Source organism: Leucopleurus acutus, assembly GCF_964270905.1.
Source record: "Leucopleurus acutus genome assembly, chromosome: 16".
In the NCBI taxonomy this organism is placed as follows: domain Eukaryota; kingdom Metazoa; phylum Chordata; class Mammalia; order Artiodactyla; family Delphinidae; genus Leucopleurus; species Leucopleurus acutus.
In genome coordinates this window covers 62,532,227-62,550,236 of record NC_139158.1, presented here as the reverse complement: position 1 = coordinate 62,550,236, position 18,010 = coordinate 62,532,227, and the positions used below count along the sequence as shown (strand labels likewise).

General features: G+C 39.4%; 1 protein-coding gene across 2 annotated transcripts in view; it reads right to left on the bottom strand.

The window, feature by feature from the left end:
• Positions 1–18,010, bottom strand: part of CBFA2T2 (CBFA2/RUNX1 partner transcriptional co-repressor 2) — a gene marked incomplete at its 3' end in the record, with an annotated part of 166,438 nt that overhangs the window by 28,795 nt on the left and 119,633 nt on the right. For both annotated transcript variants that reach the window (XM_082857568.1, XM_082857569.1), the window contains exons 2-3: positions 14,961–15,104; positions 11,255–11,496 (exon numbers count right to left, since the gene is read on the bottom strand). In XM_082857568.1, coding sequence (XP_082713694.1) covers positions 11,255–11,496; positions 14,961–15,104 — 386 coding nt within the window. The remainder of the gene's footprint in view (positions 1–11,254; positions 11,497–14,960; positions 15,105–18,010) is intronic.

Sequence of the window (18,010 nt, the reverse complement as noted above, 5' to 3'; positions counted from 1 at the left end):
AGATGAATATTGGTTGTTTATAAACTACCTAGTCTATGGTATTCTATTCTAAGAGCCTAAAAGGACTAAGACGCTGATCTGAATGAAAATCTCAGTATGTGAGATTATAAATTGGTATAAAACTTGGGAAAACCATTTGACCTTATATACTAAATTTATATACATGTATACCCTATGAAATCACAATTCCATTGTTCAGTGCAGTGCTTGCACACATGTACCATAAATAAAAATGTTCATTATTTGTAATGGCCCCTGTACAGAAAAGAGTTAATATAGCTGGTCTACAACTGCTAACCTTAGGAAAGCCTGCTTGCAAGGTAAAAAACTGTAACACATGCTACAACACGGATAAACCTTGACAACATTATACTAAGTGAAATGAGCCAGCTACAAAAAGACAAATACTATGTGATTTCACTAATAGGAGGTAACTGGAGTAGTCAAGTAGAATGGTGGCTGACAGAAGCTGGGGAAAGAAGGAAATGGGGAATTATTGTTTAATGGCACAGAGTTACAGTTTTGAAAGATGAAAAGTGTTCTGAAGGTAGACGGTGGTGATAGTTGCACAACAATGAATATACTTAATACCACTGAATTGTACACTTAAAAATGGTTACGATGGTAAATTTTGTGCTATATGTATTTTACCACCTCCTCATGATGACACAATTTCAAAAATTTGGAAAAAAAAAAAGAAACATTAACCCAAGCAAAGCCATTTAAAAGAGATGATTGGCTACATCTACATATTCCTTCATAGCTAGAAAAAAATTCACTTTCTCTGTGTGTGTGTGTGCGCGCACGCGTGCGTGTGCGCATGCACGCATGCAAATGAGCTGTCATTTTTTTCTTCTACTCTTGAAATTAAGCAGACTCTACTTAATTTGCTGCTGGAATTGGCATTAACATTCTGATGGCTACTTTGCTTCCAATTATGCTCAAACTCATTTTGACATTTAAGGCCAATTTTATTAGTCTAGAGCCAGAAATACTTTTCCATAATACTCTAAAATTTGACCAATAAAGGGACCCCACTCCCACCCCAAACAAACAAAAAGTTTCCCTAATGGATGTGGGTACTGTTTTAACAAACTCTGATTGATGCTAAACACCACTTTTCCTTCTATGAGTCTGGAGTTTCATAGGTGCTATGCCAAGAGTGCCTATGTGCCCAGACCCCAGGAAAAACCTTGGGCATTGAGGGTTTAATGGGGTTCCTTGGGCAGAAACATCACACATAAGTTGCTGTATTTTCACTGCTGGGGGAAGAGTGAATTCTGTGTGACTGTTCATAGAGGAGAAAAAGGAAGCCTATATATGGATTCCTCCGGATCCCAACTGTGTTTCTCACCTTTTTGATCCAGTTGTGTATCTTTTTTTTTTTTTTCCCTGCGGTAAGCGGGCCTCTCACTGTTGTGGCCTCTCCCACTGCGGAGCACAGGCTCTGGACGCGCAGGCTCAGTGGCCATGGCTCACGAGCCCAGCCGCTCCACAGCATGTGGGATCTTCCCGGATCGGGGCACGAACCCGTGTCCCCTGCATCGGCAGGCAGACTCCCAACCACTGCGCCACCAGGGAAGCCCCAGCTGTGTACCTTTATTATGCCTCTGTATTAAATCTTAGGGACTTCCCTGGTGGTCCAGTGGTAAAGAATCTGCCTTGCAATACAGGGGACGCAGGTTTGATCTCTCATCAGGGAACTAAGATCCCACATGCTGCAGGATAACTAAGCCCGCGTGCCACAACTACTGAGCTTGTGCGCCTCATCTAGAGCCCGTGTGCCACAAACTACAGAGCTCACGTGCTCTGGAAGCTGTGCGCCACAACTAGAGAAGAGAAAACCTGCATGCCACAACTAAAGAGAAGCCTGTGCACCACAATGAAGAGCCTGCATGCTGTAACGAAAGATCCTGCATGCCTCAACAAAGATCCTGTGGGCTGCAACTAAGACCTGATGCAGCCCCCCCCCAAAAAAAAACTTAGCTGTGAGCACAACTATATGCCAAGTCCGGACAATTCTAGCAAATCTCAAGACATGGGGGTGGTACTGGGGGACCCCTGATGCTGCCTCAAAATATAAACAACTCAAATGTCCATCAAAAAGTATAAACTGTGGTATATTCCTACAATGAAACATTATACAGCAATGACAATGAACCACCTACAGTTATACGAAACAACAGGGATAGAATCTCAAATGAGGAAAAAGTCATTTATTGCATTTTGCCTTGTATGAAAGTGGTTTCCTCTGTACAATACTGAATCATCTTTTAAAGCAGCAGTTCAGAAACATTTTAGTCTCATAATCCCTCTAATTAATATGGGTTACATCTATTGATAATCATTATATCCGAAATTAAAACTGAGAATTTAAACAATATTTATTATTAACTCATTTCAAAATAACTGTATTTATCTCAAAAATGTAGTATACAGATTTGGTGCAGCATGGCGTTGGCTGTGGTATTGAAGTTAAGCAAGATTCCACAAGTGATGCAATTTGTTGCCAGAAGTATGTTTTTCTTCAAAAAGGCAATAACTTCAAGCACTTGTGGTGGATACAGATTTTTGCTGCAACTCTGCAAACGCAGGCGAGACACTACCCTGGGACCAGCTGGCCTGTGGCCCTTGGGTGATGAGAGGGGAGTGCATTGCTGGGACACATAGGACATCTCCTACAGAGGACCACTCCTCTAAGGCTGAGAAACATAACTAACCTATCACATACATAAAAATACAAATAGCAATTTAGACAAAATGAGGCGGGGACTTCCCTGGTGGTCCAGTGGCTAAGACTCTGCGCTCTGGATGCAGGGGCCAGGGTTCGATCCCTGGTCACAGAACTAGATCCCACATGCTGCAACTGAGAGTTTGCATGCCACAACTAAAGACCCTGCATGCTGCAACTAAAAAAAAAAGATCCTGCATGCTTGCTGCAAGTAAAAGATCCTGCACATGGCACTGAGGATCCCATGTGCTGCAACTAAGACCTGGTGCAGACAAATAAACAAACATTAAAAAAATGAGGTGACAGAAGAATGTTTCAGACAAAGGAACAAGATAAAACCCCAGAAGAACCAGTGATGTGGAGATAGGCAATCTACCCAAGAAAGAGTTGAGTAATCATCATAAAGATGATCACAGGACTTGGGAGGAAAATATATGCAGAGAGCAATAAACTAGCAGTTTTTAACAAAGAATTAGAAAATATAAAGAGCAACCAAACAGAAGAATATAATGACAGAAATGAAAAACACACTAGAAGGAATCAACAGTAGACTAAACGAGGCAGAATTATGGATCAGTGAGCTGAAACACAGAGTAGTAGAAATCACTGCCGTCAAAAAGAAAAAAGAATGAGAAGAAATGAAGACAGTGTAAGAGACCTCTGGAACAACATCAAGCACACTAATGTTTGCATTATAGGGGACCCAGAAGGAGTAGAAAAAGAGAGAAAGGGCCTGAGAAAATGTGTGAAGAGATAATAGCTGAAAACTTCCCTAATCTGGGAAAGGAAATAGTCACCCAAGTCCAGGAGGTACAGAGTCCCATACAGCAGCAGTCTCCAACCTTTTTGGCACCATGGACTGGTTTCATGGAAGACAATTTTTCCACAGGGGGCGGGGTGGGGGATGGGATGGTTCAGGCATTAATGCGAGCGATGGGGAGTGGCAGACGAAGCTTAGCTCACTCTCCTGCCACTCACATCCTGCTGTGCGGTCCAGCTCCTAACAGGCCACGGACTGCTACTGGTCCATGGCCCAGGGGTTGGGGACCCCTGCCATACAAGACTAACCTGCAGAGAAACACACCAAAACACACTGTAATCGAAATGACAAAAATTAAAGATAAAGAGAGAATATTAAAAGCAATAAGGGAAAAGCAACAACACACAAAGGAACTCCTAATAAGGCTATCAGCTGATTTTTTTCAGCAGAAACTCTGCAGACCAGAAGGGAGTCGCACAATACACTTAAAGTGATGAAAGAGAAAAACCTACAACCAAGAATACTCTACCCAGCAAGGCTCTCATTCAGATTTGGTGGAGAAATCAAAAGCTTAACAGACAAGCAAAAGCTAAAAGAATTCAGCAACCTAAACCAGCTTTATGACAAATGCTAAGGGAACTTCCCTAGGCAGAAAAGAAAAGGCCACAATTAGAAACAAGAAAATTATGAAATGGAAAAGCTTACTGGTAAAGACAAAAATACAAAAAAGGTAGGGAATCATCCATATACAAAGCTACTGGGGAGGTAGTTAAAAGACAAAAGAAGGGGCTTCCCTGGCGGCGCAGTGGTTGAGAGTCCACCTGCCGATGCAGGGGACACAGGTTCATGCCCCAGTCTGGGAAGATCCCACATGCCGCGGAGCGGCTGGGCCCGTGAGCCATGGCTGCTGGGCCTGTGTGTCCGGAGCCTGTGCTTTGCAGCGGGAGAGGCCACAACAGTGAGAGGCACGTGTACCAAAAAAAAAAAAAGAAAAAAAGAAACACACAAAACTGACTTCCCTGGTGGCACATTAGTTAAGAATCTGCCTGCCAATGCACGGAACATGGGTTCAAGCCCTGGTCCGGAAGATCCCACATGCCGCAGAGCAACTAAACCCACGCGCCACAACTACTGAGCCTGTGCTCTAGAGCCTGCAAGCAACAACTACTGAGCCTGTGTGCCACAACTAATGAAGCCACACGCCTAGAGCCTGTGCTCCGCAACAAGAGAAGCCACCACAATGAGGAGACCGCGCACTGTAACTAAGAGTAAGCCCTGCTCACCACAACTAGAGAAAGCCCACGCGCAGTAACAAAGACCCAACGCAGTCAAAAATAAATAAATAAAATAAATAAATTTTTAAAAACAAAAGAAACACACAGAACAATTAGATGTAAAATATAATATCAAAAACAATAATCATGAGGGGAGCAGAGTACAAATGCAGGGTATCTAAAACCCATTTGAAAGTAAGAGATCAGCAACTTAAAACAAGCATGTATATATATATATAGGCTGCTATACAAAAACCTGCTATACAAAAACCTGCTATACAAAAACATATATACAGGCTGCTATACAAAATCTATAATAAATATACATACAAAAAAGAAACAGGAATGCAAACACAACACTAAAGATAGTCATCAAATCACAGAAGAGGACAAAAGAAGGTGAAAAAAAGACCTACAAAAACAAATCCAAAACAATTAACAAAATGACAATAGGTACACGCATATCAATAATTACTCTAAATATAAATGGACTAAATGCTCCAACCACAAGACAGACTGCTGAATGGATACAAAAACAGGACCCATATATATGCTGCCTACAAGAGACTCACTTCAGATTTCGAGACAAATACAGACTGAAAGTGAGGAGATGGGAAGAGGTATTCCATGCAAATGGAAATCAAAAGAAAGTTGGAGTAGCAATACTCATATCAGACAAAAGAGACTTTAAAATAAAGAATGTGGGGACTTCCTTGGTGTTGCAGTGGAAGACTCCGCGCTCACAATGCAGGAGGCCTGGGTTCGATCCCTGGTCAGGGAACTAGATCCCACATGCATGCCACAATGAAGAGTTTGCATGCCATAACTAAGAAGCCACCAAGCCGCAACTAAGGAACATGCCTGCTGCAACTAAGACCCAGTGCAACCAAATAAATAAAATAAACAAATAAATATTTTTTAGAAAAAGAAAGAAAGAAAAAGGCTATGACTGGAAATTCCCTAGTGGTCCAGTAATTAGGACTCCATGCTCTCACTGCTGAGGGCCTGGGTTCAATCCTTGGTCAAGGAACTAAGATCCCACAAGCTAAGGAGTGTGGCCAAAAAAAACCAACCAAACAAACATAATGATCAAAGGATCAATCCAAGAAGAAGATAGAACAATTAATTGTAAATACGTATGCACACAACATAGGAGCACCTCAATTATATGGCAAATGTTCACAGACATAAAAGGAAAAACTGATGGTAACACAATAATAGTGGGGAACTTTAATACACCACTTACATCAATGGACAGATCATCCAGACAGAAACTCAGTAAGGAAACACAGGTCTTAAATGACACATTAGACCAGATGGACTTAATTGATATTTACAGGGCATTCCATCTGAAAGCAGCAGGATACAAATTTTTTTCACGTGTAAATGGAACATTCTCCAGGACAGATCACATGATGGGCAAGAAAGCAAGACTTGGTAAATTTAAGAAACCTGAAATCATATCAAGCCTCTTTTAAAACACAAACACATGGAGGCTAAATAACATGCTACTGAACAACCAATGGATCACTGAAGAAATCAAAGAGGAAATAAAAAAATACCTAGAGACAAATGAAAATGAAAACACAACAATCCAAAACCCATGGGACGCAGCAAAAGCAGTTCTAAGAGGGAAGTTTATAGTGATACTAGCTTACCTCAGGAAACATGAAAAATCTCAAATGAACAACCTAAACTTACACCTAAAGCAACTAGAGAAGAACAAACAAAACCCAAAGTTAGTAGAAGGAAAGAAATCATAAAGATCACAGCAGAAATAAATGAAATAGAGACTAAAAGAAAAACAAAACAGAAAACATCAATGAAACTAAAAACTGGTTCTCTGAAAAGATAAACAAAATTGATAAACCTTTAGCCAGCCTCATCAAGAAAAAAAAGGGAGAGGGCCCAAATCAATAAAATCAGAAAAGGAGAAGTTACAACTGACACCACTGAAACACAAAGGATCTTAAGAGACTACTAGGAGCAGCTATATACCAATAAAATGGACAACCTAGAAGAAATGGACAAATTCTTAGAAATGTACAACCTGCCAAGACTGAACCAGGAAGAAACAGAAAATATGAACCAGCCAATTGCCAGTAATGAAATTAAATATGCAACCTGGGGTTTCCCCGGTGGCGCAGTGGTTAAAAATCTGCCTGCCAATGCAGGGGACATGGGCTCGATCCCTGGTCCGGTAAGATCCCACATGCCGCAGAGCAACTAAGCCAGTGAGCCACAACCACAGAGTGTGTGCTCTAGAGCCTGTGAGCCACAACTACTGAAGCCCGCATGCTCTAGGGATCGTGCTCCGCAACAAGGGAAGCCACCGCAATGAAAAGCCCGTGCACCGCAACAAAGAGTAGCCCCCACTTGCCACAACTAGAGAAAGCCCGCACGCAGCAACAAAGACCCAACACAACCAAAAATAAATAAAATTAAAAAAAAAAAGAAATTAAATAAGCAACTTAAAAACTCCCAACAAACAAAAGTCCAAGACCAGATGGCTTCACAGGTGAATTATACCAAACATTTAAAGAAGCATTAATACCTATCCTTCTGAAACTATTCCAAAAAATGGCAGAGGGAGGAACACTTCCAAACTCATTCTATGAGGTCACAATCACCCTGATAAAGATATTACAAAAAAAAAGAAAATTACAGGCCAATACCACTGATGAACACAGATGCAAAAATCCTCAACAAAATACCAGCAAACAGAATCCAACAATACATTAAAAGGATTATACACCATGGTCACCACAAATTAATCAATGTTATACACCCATTAACAAACTGAAGAATAAAAACCATATGATCATCTCAACAGATGCAGAAAAAGCTTCTGATAAAATTCAACACCCATTTATGATAAAAACTCTTCAGAAAGTGGGCACAGAGAGAACATACTTAGCATAATAAAGGCCCCATATGACAAACCGACACCTAACAGCATACTCAAGGGTGAAAAGCTGAAAGCATTTCCTCTAAGATCAGGAACAAGAAAAGGATTTCCACTCTTGCCATTTTTATTCAACATAGTTTTGGAAGTCCCAGCCACAGCAATCAGAGAAGAAAAAAAAATAAAAGGAATCCAATCTGGAAAAGTAAAAGTAAAACTGTCACTGTTTGCAGACGACATGATGCTACATACAGAAAATCCTAAGGATGCTACCAGAAAAATACTAGAGCTCATCAATGAATTCAATAAAGTTGCAGGATACAAAATTAATATACAGAAATCTGTCGCATTTCTATACACTAACAACAAAATATCAGAAAGAGAAATTAAGCAAACAATCCCATTTAACACTACATCAAAAAGAATAAAATACCTAGGAATAAATGTACCTAAGGAGGGAAAATACCTGTACCCCAAAACTACAAGACACCGATGATAGAAACTGAAGATGACAAACTGATGCAAAGATATACCTTGTTTTTGGATTAGAAGAATGAATATTGTTAAAATGACCATACTACCCAAGGAAATCTACAGATTCAATGCAATCCCTATCAAATCACCAATGGCATTTTTCACAGAACTGGAACAAAAAAATTTTTAATTTGTGTGGAAATACTAAAGATCCCAAATAGCCAAAACAATCTTGAGAAAAAACACTGCTGGAGGAATCACACTCCCTAACTTGACTATACTACAAAGCTACAGTAATCAAAAAAGTATGGTACTGGCACAAAAACAGACACACAGATCAATGGAAAAGGACAGAAAGCCCAGAAATAAACCCATGCACTTATGGTCAATTAATCTACAACAAAGGAGGCAAGAATATACAACACAGAAAAAACAGTCTCTTCAATAAGTGGTGCTGGGAAAACTGGACAACTACATGTAAAAGAATGAAATTAGAACATTCTCTAACACCATATAGAAAAATAAACCCAAAATGGATTAAAGACCTAAATATAAGACTGGATACTGTAAAACTCCTAGAGGAAAACATAGGCAGAACACTCTTTGACATAAATCACAGCAATATATTTTTGGATCCATCTCCTAGAGTAAGGAAATAAAAAAATAAATAAACAAATGGGATCTAATTAATCTTAAAAGCTTTTGCTCAGCAAAGGAATCCATATACAAAATGAAAAGACAATCTACAGGCTGGGAGAAAATACTTGCAAACAATGCAACTGACAAGAGATTAATCTCCAAAATATACAAACAGCTCATATAGCTTAATATCAAAAAAACAAACAACCCAATTAAAAAAAATAGGCAGAAGACCAAAATAGACATTTCTCCAAAGAAGATATACAGATGGCCAACAGGCACATGGAAAGATGCTCAACACTGCTAATTACTAGAGAAATGCAAATCAAAATTACAATGAGGTGCCATCTCATGCTGGTCAGAATGGCCATCATTAAGAAGTCTCCAAATAATAAATGCTGGAGAGGGTATGGAGAAAAAGGAAACCTTTTTCTTTTACATTCCCACTGTTGGTGGGAATAGAGTTGTCATATGCTCCTGAGCATATATCTGGACAAAGCTATATTTTGAAAAGATACGTGCACCCCTATGTTCACAGCAGCAGTATTTACAATAGCCAAGACATGGAAACAACCTAAATGTCTATCAACAGATAAACAGATAAAGAAGATGCAGCATATACACACAATGGAATATTACTAAGTCATAAAAATGAATGAAATAATGCCATTTGCAACAACATGGATGGATCTAGAAAGAGATTATCATACTAAGTGAAGTAAGTCAGGCAGAGAAAGACAAATAGCATACAATATCACTGAAATTTTTTTCTTTTTTAGCTGTGTGGCGCAGCTTGCAGAATCTTAGTTCCCCAACCAGGGATTGAACCATGGCCCACAGCAGTGAAAGCACAGAGTCCTAACCACTGGACTGCCAGGGAATTCCAATTATCACTTAAATGTTGACTCTAAAAAAATGATATAAATGAATTTGTTTACAAAACAGAAATAGACTCACGGGCATAGAAAACAAACTATGTTTACCAAAAGGGAAAGTGGGGAAGGAATAAATTAGGAATTTGAGATTAACAGATACACACTACTATGTATAAAATAGATACATAACAAGGACCTGCTGTATAGCACAGGGAACCATATTCAATACCTTGTAATAACCTATAATGGAAAAGAATCTGAAAAAGAATATAACTGAATCACTTTGCTGTACACCTGAAACTAACACAACGTTGTAAATTAACTATCCTTCAATTTTTAAAAATGGTTAAAAAATGTAAGGAGAATGGCACTGTTTGTACAGTTTTGCAAATCTCTCTGCTATCTAGCTTAATAAAAGAGAGCTGGATTCTCCTAATTTGCTTCTGCATTTAACCTGTTTCAACATCCTATGTCATGCAGCCTCTAGAAAATTCCACAATACAGTCATGAGAGAATAAGAGTCAAAAGGCAAGTAACATTTTAGTATTATTATGAAAATGTTTTTGACCTCCTGGACTTCCAGAAAGGGTCTCGAGAAATCCTAGGGGTCCCTAATTACACTTTGAGAACTGCCTGGTAAAAGTTTAGTACTGTGATTCATCTTTATCACATACAGAGGGTAATATGCAGGAGCACAGCGTGCTTTTAGTTGAGGTAAATCTTGAGGAATTCAATTTACAAACATTAAGAACTGGAAGCTCGTCCCTTATATACACTAAGAGTCAAACCTCTCCCAGCTGTCAATGTAAGAAGATCACTACCTTATATCATGGATTTGCCACTCAGTATGGAAAAAAAATTTGTTCCTTGAAAATCCTAAAGAAATTGTATTTGCACGAGGAGCTGAAGAATGTAATCCATTTGATACTATTTATTTAGACCACAAAACTTGTAATTTCACAAATTATTATCTTGAAAATTAAACCATTTGTCTTTTTTCTCTGGTTTGGAAACAATGCACCAGGCACTGAATATATTAAGGAACACAACTTAGTTGAACCTCAGTGGGCCTCTTGAAACTCACTTTTAAGAGAAATTTAAAGTTGTTTATCGGAATTAAATTGATACCATAAGAAACAATACGGTAGAGCTTCCCTGGTGGCGCAGTGGTTGAGAGTCCACCTGCCGATGCAGGGGACACGGGTTCGTGCCCTGGTCCGGGAGGATCCCACATGCCGCAAAGCGGCTGGGCCCCGTGAGCCATGGCCGCTGAGCCTGCACGTCCGGAACCTGTGCTCCACAACGGGAGAGGCCACAACAGTGAGAGGCCCGTGTACCGCAAAAAAAAAAAAAAGAAAAAAAAAAGAAAAGAAACAATACGGTAAAACGTTATAGATTTTGCTTTTGTTTCTTTGATAAACATTATCCACAACTGAAATCCATGATTCAACATTATTATACAAGTTAAACTAATCTAGACTGTAGAATCTGCCACACTGCTACAAGTTAGGGAATGAGGAGAAGTATGTACAACCTCTCTGCTGGCTTCAGTTCTGAGCCATATACTCAAGCAGCTGTCGACAGTGATGTACTTACCACCAGTGCTAGAACAAGAGTCCGCACCTTCTCCCCAATCTCAGGTGAGATGTCATTGCCAAACTGTTGCAGAGTGGTGAGGAAACGTTTCAACTTGCTGAGCTGCCGGGCACCACAAGTGGCTGGCAACTGTTGATTTGTTAGTGCAGATGATGTGGAAGAGGCAGGACCATTGCTGAATCTCTGTGGTGGTGATGGGGCACCATTCAGGGTGGGAGGAGAATGGTTGATGCCGTTGCTCACTAAAAGAAAGACTTGGTTTAAGTGCAAAACATAAGGATCTCTGCTAATTTCTTCTTTTTTTGCATTTGCCTTCATTTAAATTTTGTAAATCACATGTTAAAAGAGTACACAAGACATGTTTTCAGCCCTCAGCAATGTTGCTTTATAGTGAGACAGGTTGCCAGGTAAAAAATGGTAACAGAATAACATAAAGTGTTAGAAGAGTATGAGTGCTACAAGAGCAAAGAGAAGGGACATCTAGATTCTACAGGTGCCAAGGGGAGGGATGGGTAGTTTTTAAGACTTCTTGCAATAGGCTGCATGAGAGAAGTCTGGTAGAATATGTATTTCCAATGACTGGACACTCATGCCCATCTTTTATGTGACACCTCCTTCCCAACCTCAGGTTCCCACAGAATTTAAGCAGTCAATTTAAATATAGCATCTGGAGGCTTCCTTGGTGGCACAGTGGTTAAGAATCCGCCTGCCAATGCGGGGGACATGGGTTTAAGCCCTGGTCTGGGAAGATCCCACATGCCACAGAGCAACTAAGCCTGTGCACCACAACTACTGAGCCTGTGCTCTAGAGCCCACGAGCCACAACTACTAAGCCTGCATGCCACAGCTACTGAAGCCCGTGCACCTAGAGCCCATGCTTCACAATAAGAGAAGCCACTGCAATGAGAAGCCCACGCACTGCAATTAAGAGTAGCCCCTGCCCGCCACAACTAGAGAAAGCCCACACGCAGCAACAAAAACCCAATGCGGCCAAAAATAAATTAAATAAATAAATTTATATTAAAAAATATATATATAGCATTTAAACAAGATAATCAGAAAGTAGAGAGTTGTGTTAATATGAGAAATGTTTTTTTCTAGGCTATAGGTTTAATGACCTGTTCCTGCAATGAGATATATATCTCTTTGACCACTCAGAATATTCATGTCCATTAAAATCAGTTTTTCTCTGCCTTGACAGTGCCAAATTCTTGGTCATTCAATATAGCATTTTCTAGATACCACATGGGACACTTCCATTCTATATTTCTGCTCAAATTATAATACATGTGATAAATTACGGTTTTCCTATTTGCCTATTCTTTTTCCTTTTTTTTAATAAATTTATGTATTTATTTTTATTTTTGTCTGCCTTGGGTCTTTGTTGCTGCATGTGGGGCTTTCTCTAGCTGCGGCAAGCTGGGGCTACTCTTTGTTGTGGTGTGCAGGCTTCTCACTGAGGTGGCTTCTCTTGTTGCAGGGCATGGGCTCTAAGCGCACAGGCTCACTAGTTGTGGCGCACGGGCTTAGTTGCTCTGTGGCATGTGGGATCTTCCAGGACCAGGGATCGAACCTGTGTCCCCTGCATTGGCAGGTGGATTGTTAACCACTACAGCACCAGGGAAGTCCCTGCCCATTGTTCTTAACAGTCATTTCTTGTAGTTTTAATTTGGAACACAACTCTAGAGCTATGTTCTTGGAGGCAAAGCTCCTTCTTCCCTGATGAATGAAATAAAATTACCTAGTGCCTAAGTGTCAATAGATTTTTCATTTAATCATATCCAGGCTTGAAAATTTAAGAAAGTAAAACTAAGTCTAAAAACATATCACCTGTATTAAGAAGCATTATTTGACAGACTCCACTGCTCCTACTAGATTTAATAACTTTGTTCTGTGCTGCCCATGCACATGCTTCCATTATTTTACTTACCAAATTATACTTATTTCTTTCTGTATTATACTGCCTTGAAAGGCTGTCTACTTCTTGATTAAACACACATCTGTGTATATCATAATTAGCTAAGCTGTTATGAACTGTGTATGCTGTATGTGTATGGCTCAATGCATAAAAGGTTAACAGGCTGAGAAAAAGAGGGTGTCTCTACTGTGTCTCCCAGTGAAGGATGCTAGAGCTACTGGAAAGGAAGGCTCAACACTCAACCTCAGCAATACAGAAAGTCAGCTGCAATGGTGTACCATTTCTTTGTGTTCACAGAAAGGTCCAATGCCATTGGAGAGCTGCCCTCTTTTGAAGCAACCTGTAAAAATAATACATTGCTATGCTTTTCGCCACCCTGACACTTACACGGGCTGTTTTACAATTTCTTCAGTGAAAGTGTATGATCACATTTTCTGAAATAAAACATATTCATCCCTAAATAGTCAAATACGGGGGTCAAAAGAGTTGACTACACACACACACACACACACACACACACACACACACACACACACACACACCCCAACTGTCTATATCTTGAAATCTGAATGACAGCCCGGGTTTAAATCTGTTTCACTTCAAGATAGTATCTTTATCTAAGGCTGTTTAACTTTGAGATAAAAAATACAATTTAAGAAAAAAGGGTATCAAACTTCATTTCATAAACTTTGGCTCAAATTGTTACAGCTGCCAGTTACTCAATTTCAAATGTTTTGGGGCAATAAATAATTAAACCTTCTTTTTTAAATTGAGGTTTTAGGACTAAATTTGCGGAGTTACAGGGTTTGGGGAAATTCAGCTTTAGTAGATACTACCAAAAATTTTTCTCATAAACAATGTACGATTGTTCAAGTTGCTCCACACATACTCACCAAAACTTGATATTCTTTTTTATTCTGAACATTCTTGTGGGTGTATGTAGTACTACATTGGGTTTTAGTTTGCATTTCCTTGGTGACTAGCAAGGCTGAACAACTTTTATTTATTGTCTAATATATTTGTTATGGACTAAATTGTATCCCCCTCCCAAACTCCTGTGTTGAAGTTGTGACCCCCAGTACCTCAGAATGTGACTATATTTGGAGATAGGGCCCTTAAAGGTTAAATGAGGTCATCTGCCTAAATCCTAATCCAATATGACTGTTGTACTTATAAGAAGAGGAGGGAGCACCAAGGATGCACATGCACAAGGAAAGGCTATGAGAGGACAGAGCAAGAAGGCAGCTATCTGCAAGACAAGGAAAGAGGCTTCCAAAGAAACCAAACCTGCTGACATCTTAATCTTGGACTTCTAACCTCCAGAACTGTGAAAAAATTAATTCCTGTTGTTTAAGCCACCTAGTCTTTGGTATTTTGTTACAGCAGCCCTAGTAAACTAATAAAATAATCAATTTTTTTTGTAAAAAGCCTTACCATGACAGTCCTGGAGTATAGTTCATTCATTTTATGAAACTTACTTTGAATCCTATTAATCAATATAATAATTTAAATTCATTATTTTAGAGCCAAAGAAATTAAAATAGATACTTACAAGCCAAAAAGTATGAAAACAAAATATTTAGACTACTAAATTTCCAAATACCTAAATCAGCTATGTACTATTCTCAGAGGGAAAAAGCAACTTAGAAAAGAAACAACCAAGACACATGTGTGTGTGTTAACAGCCATTTTAAAAATGTTGAGTAGTATATATAGAAGGCTTAATGACATTCATTTAGATCCAAATGTCATGGTGAACCACAAACCCAAGTAATTAAGAGGTCTCACATGCTGTAGGAGTGAATGACACTGGCCTAGGTCCTCCGGGATTTATTGGTGGGAGGGGTGGCATGGTGGGAGGTGAGGATCTTGACTGTATCTTCACTTCCACAGGCGATCCAGGCATTGCTGGCACTCTTTTGTCAGCACCAACTGTAGAGAATAGAAGGAATGGAAATCAGAATTTTCTATAAAAGAAAAGTAGTCACAACAATCTGAAATACCAACATATTTACCTAGAGGACTGAGAAGTGAAGAAGATGCTTTCTTAGTATAATAGGCTGAATGGTGGCCCCCCAAAATATGTCTACCTCTTAATTCCTTGAACTGTGAATGTTTCCTTATTTGGAAAAAATGTCCTTGCAGATATAATTAAGTTAAGGATTTTGAGGGGAGGAGATCACCCTGGATTATCTGGGTAGTTCCTAAATCCAGTATGAATGATGTCCTTATAAGAACAGGAGAAAAGACAGACACACACACAGAGGGAAGTCTACCATGTGAAGACAGACATAGTCCCACAGAGAGAACGCATGTGACAATGGAGGCAGAGATTGGAATGTTGCCATCTACAAGCCAAGGAATGCCAAGGATTATCAGCAAACACCTGAAGCTAGGAGACAGGTATAGAATAGATTCTTCCTCTGAGGCCAAGAAGGAATCAACCCTGCTGATACCTTGATTTTGGATTTCTGACCTCTTGAACTGTGAGAGAATAGTGTTGTTTTAAGCCACCCAGTGTATAGTACTTTTACAGCAATCCTAGGAATCTAAGACAAGGCAGCAAGGTCAAGGGATGATGTGACATTAGAGTTAACAGTGAGGATAGTGGCTGAGAAAGGAAGAAACCAGGTTATAAATTCAGCTTATCTCAACGGCATTCTTTCTTGACTTCTTACAAATTAACTGAAGTAGTAGTGGTAAAAAAAAAGCTAATGTGGGACTGTCCAGACAAGTAAGCATCAACTGCATGCCATGGAAATAGAATCAGTCAGTTGTATATAAATTACTATGAATGATGAAATACATGTTTATACATATCAACTATTCTAAGTAAGAAAAATGAAGTGGAGTCAACATCTCTGATACCAGGCATGTGATTTACGATGTATATTGTCCAAAAAAAAAGAAAAGTAGAGCTGACCCTAAGCTAAGTACAGGCTACTTCATCTACGAGGACAATTCATAATAAGCAGCTGTTTGATAACACTTGATGGCAACAAATCCCAGAAAGTCAGATTAGGTAGATTAAACTTGATGTTAGAATTAGGTCTGAGCTAATATGAAGAAGACTTGATAATGAAGAGTAATGTTCTAATATCTTCAAAAACTTATTTTTTCCCATTAAAGGGAACTTGTTACCTACTTCGTTAATAATAGGGCCAGGCTACCATAATCACCTTTAAATTGAGCTATGTTCCTCTCAGTAATTCCAAACTTTTCCTTTAAGAACCCTGTGTTTATTCTTCAATAACTGCTGAATTCAATGTAAAGTACAAGAAATGGAGACCAAAGGTTCAAATGAGAATGTTAATCAAAGTTTTCCTTCACTGAGATCATAGTTATAAACACAATACATATAAAAGGATTCATGACACTGGCAACAAGGCGCATCTTGGCACATTCAAGGGCACTTTCTCAAGAGGAAAACATCCCCAAATATTACTTTTATGCCTTAGTTTGCAGTGGTCACATTTTGGGAAGAGATATAATGAATATATAAGGTCAATCAGGGTAGCAATGCCCCCAAGTTACAAATCCCCTGACAAAAATGTGTAGGTCTTTGAGAGCCATGTGAGCACACTCTGCCAGCCCTTCCCATCTCTGTCCAGGACATTTTCTTTGTAAAATGGACGGTCATCCTGTCTGATTAGTGAACTAATTAGCTATTGTGTTTGCCTTTTTCTTCTTGACAGTGTTTTCTCAATGCCCTTCAGAGAACAGTTGACACGTTTCCAGCTCTTCCATCTGGGGCCCAGCTTTCTGGAGGGCGGGGGGAGAAAAGAAGGAAGGAACTAACAGTTGTCTCGCCCTGTTATGTGTTGTGTATAGTGTGCAACAACCTAGGGGGAGCCTTTCTTCAGACCACCTGCCTTTACAGCAAGGGTGCCAAAGGTCGGAGGAGGGCTTATCAGTGAGATGTGTTTTAGCAGTCAGCACTTGGCAGAATGAAAAAGTCAAGAGCAGCCCAACTGCAGAACACTGAATTATATACCAACTGAAAGCTTAGAAACTGGCGAAAACCCAGACTCCAGAGTACGGTTTATATTAGGTTAAAACTACCTATCTCTTATTCACGTCACTACTCACAAACCTTCAACACTAGTATCATTCCTCACGTTTCAAGCAACAACCCTTGTCTAGTAGGAAAAGTATGGGTACAGAGACTGAGAGGTTTGGTGTGAATCGCCATTCTAATGACGATTTTATCACTGAATGATAAAATCTGTATGAATTTTATCTAATCACTTCACTTTTCCAGGCCTCATTTTGATGTAAGTATTAGAGATAATGCCTAGGCTAGTGATAGCTATAAAGAAGGTACTCAATAAAGAATAATGATGATTAGAAAACATGAAGACTAGTGTCAAGTCCTGATTTTATCACTTAACTAGCCTTATGACTATGTGCAAGTTAACATTAACATTTGTTCCCCAAAGAAAATGTGTATACTATCAACAATCCATGTGACCTCAGAGATATTGTATGGAATGATCCAAGAATCAACAGTTGCAAAAGTACCAAGTACAATGTAAGATGGTATTTTTGTTGGAAGCTGGGTGGCAAGAATGCACTTCATGATGTGAGAGCTCTATCCTGGTTTATAAACTGACAAATCCAGCAGTTGCTCAGATGGTAAATAAGGAGTACACTCCAAAGCAGGCATTTTAACCCTCTGCTTGGTGGCCAATACATTCCTTTATGCCATCACGTTTAAAGTGACTTCATTTCTGAATTTTTATAAAACTTAGGTTTTATAAAACATCTACCTGGATCCCTTGAAAGAACCAATGAAATTTTGAGCTCTTTTCAATTCCAGAGAAGCTTAAAGTTCAAAG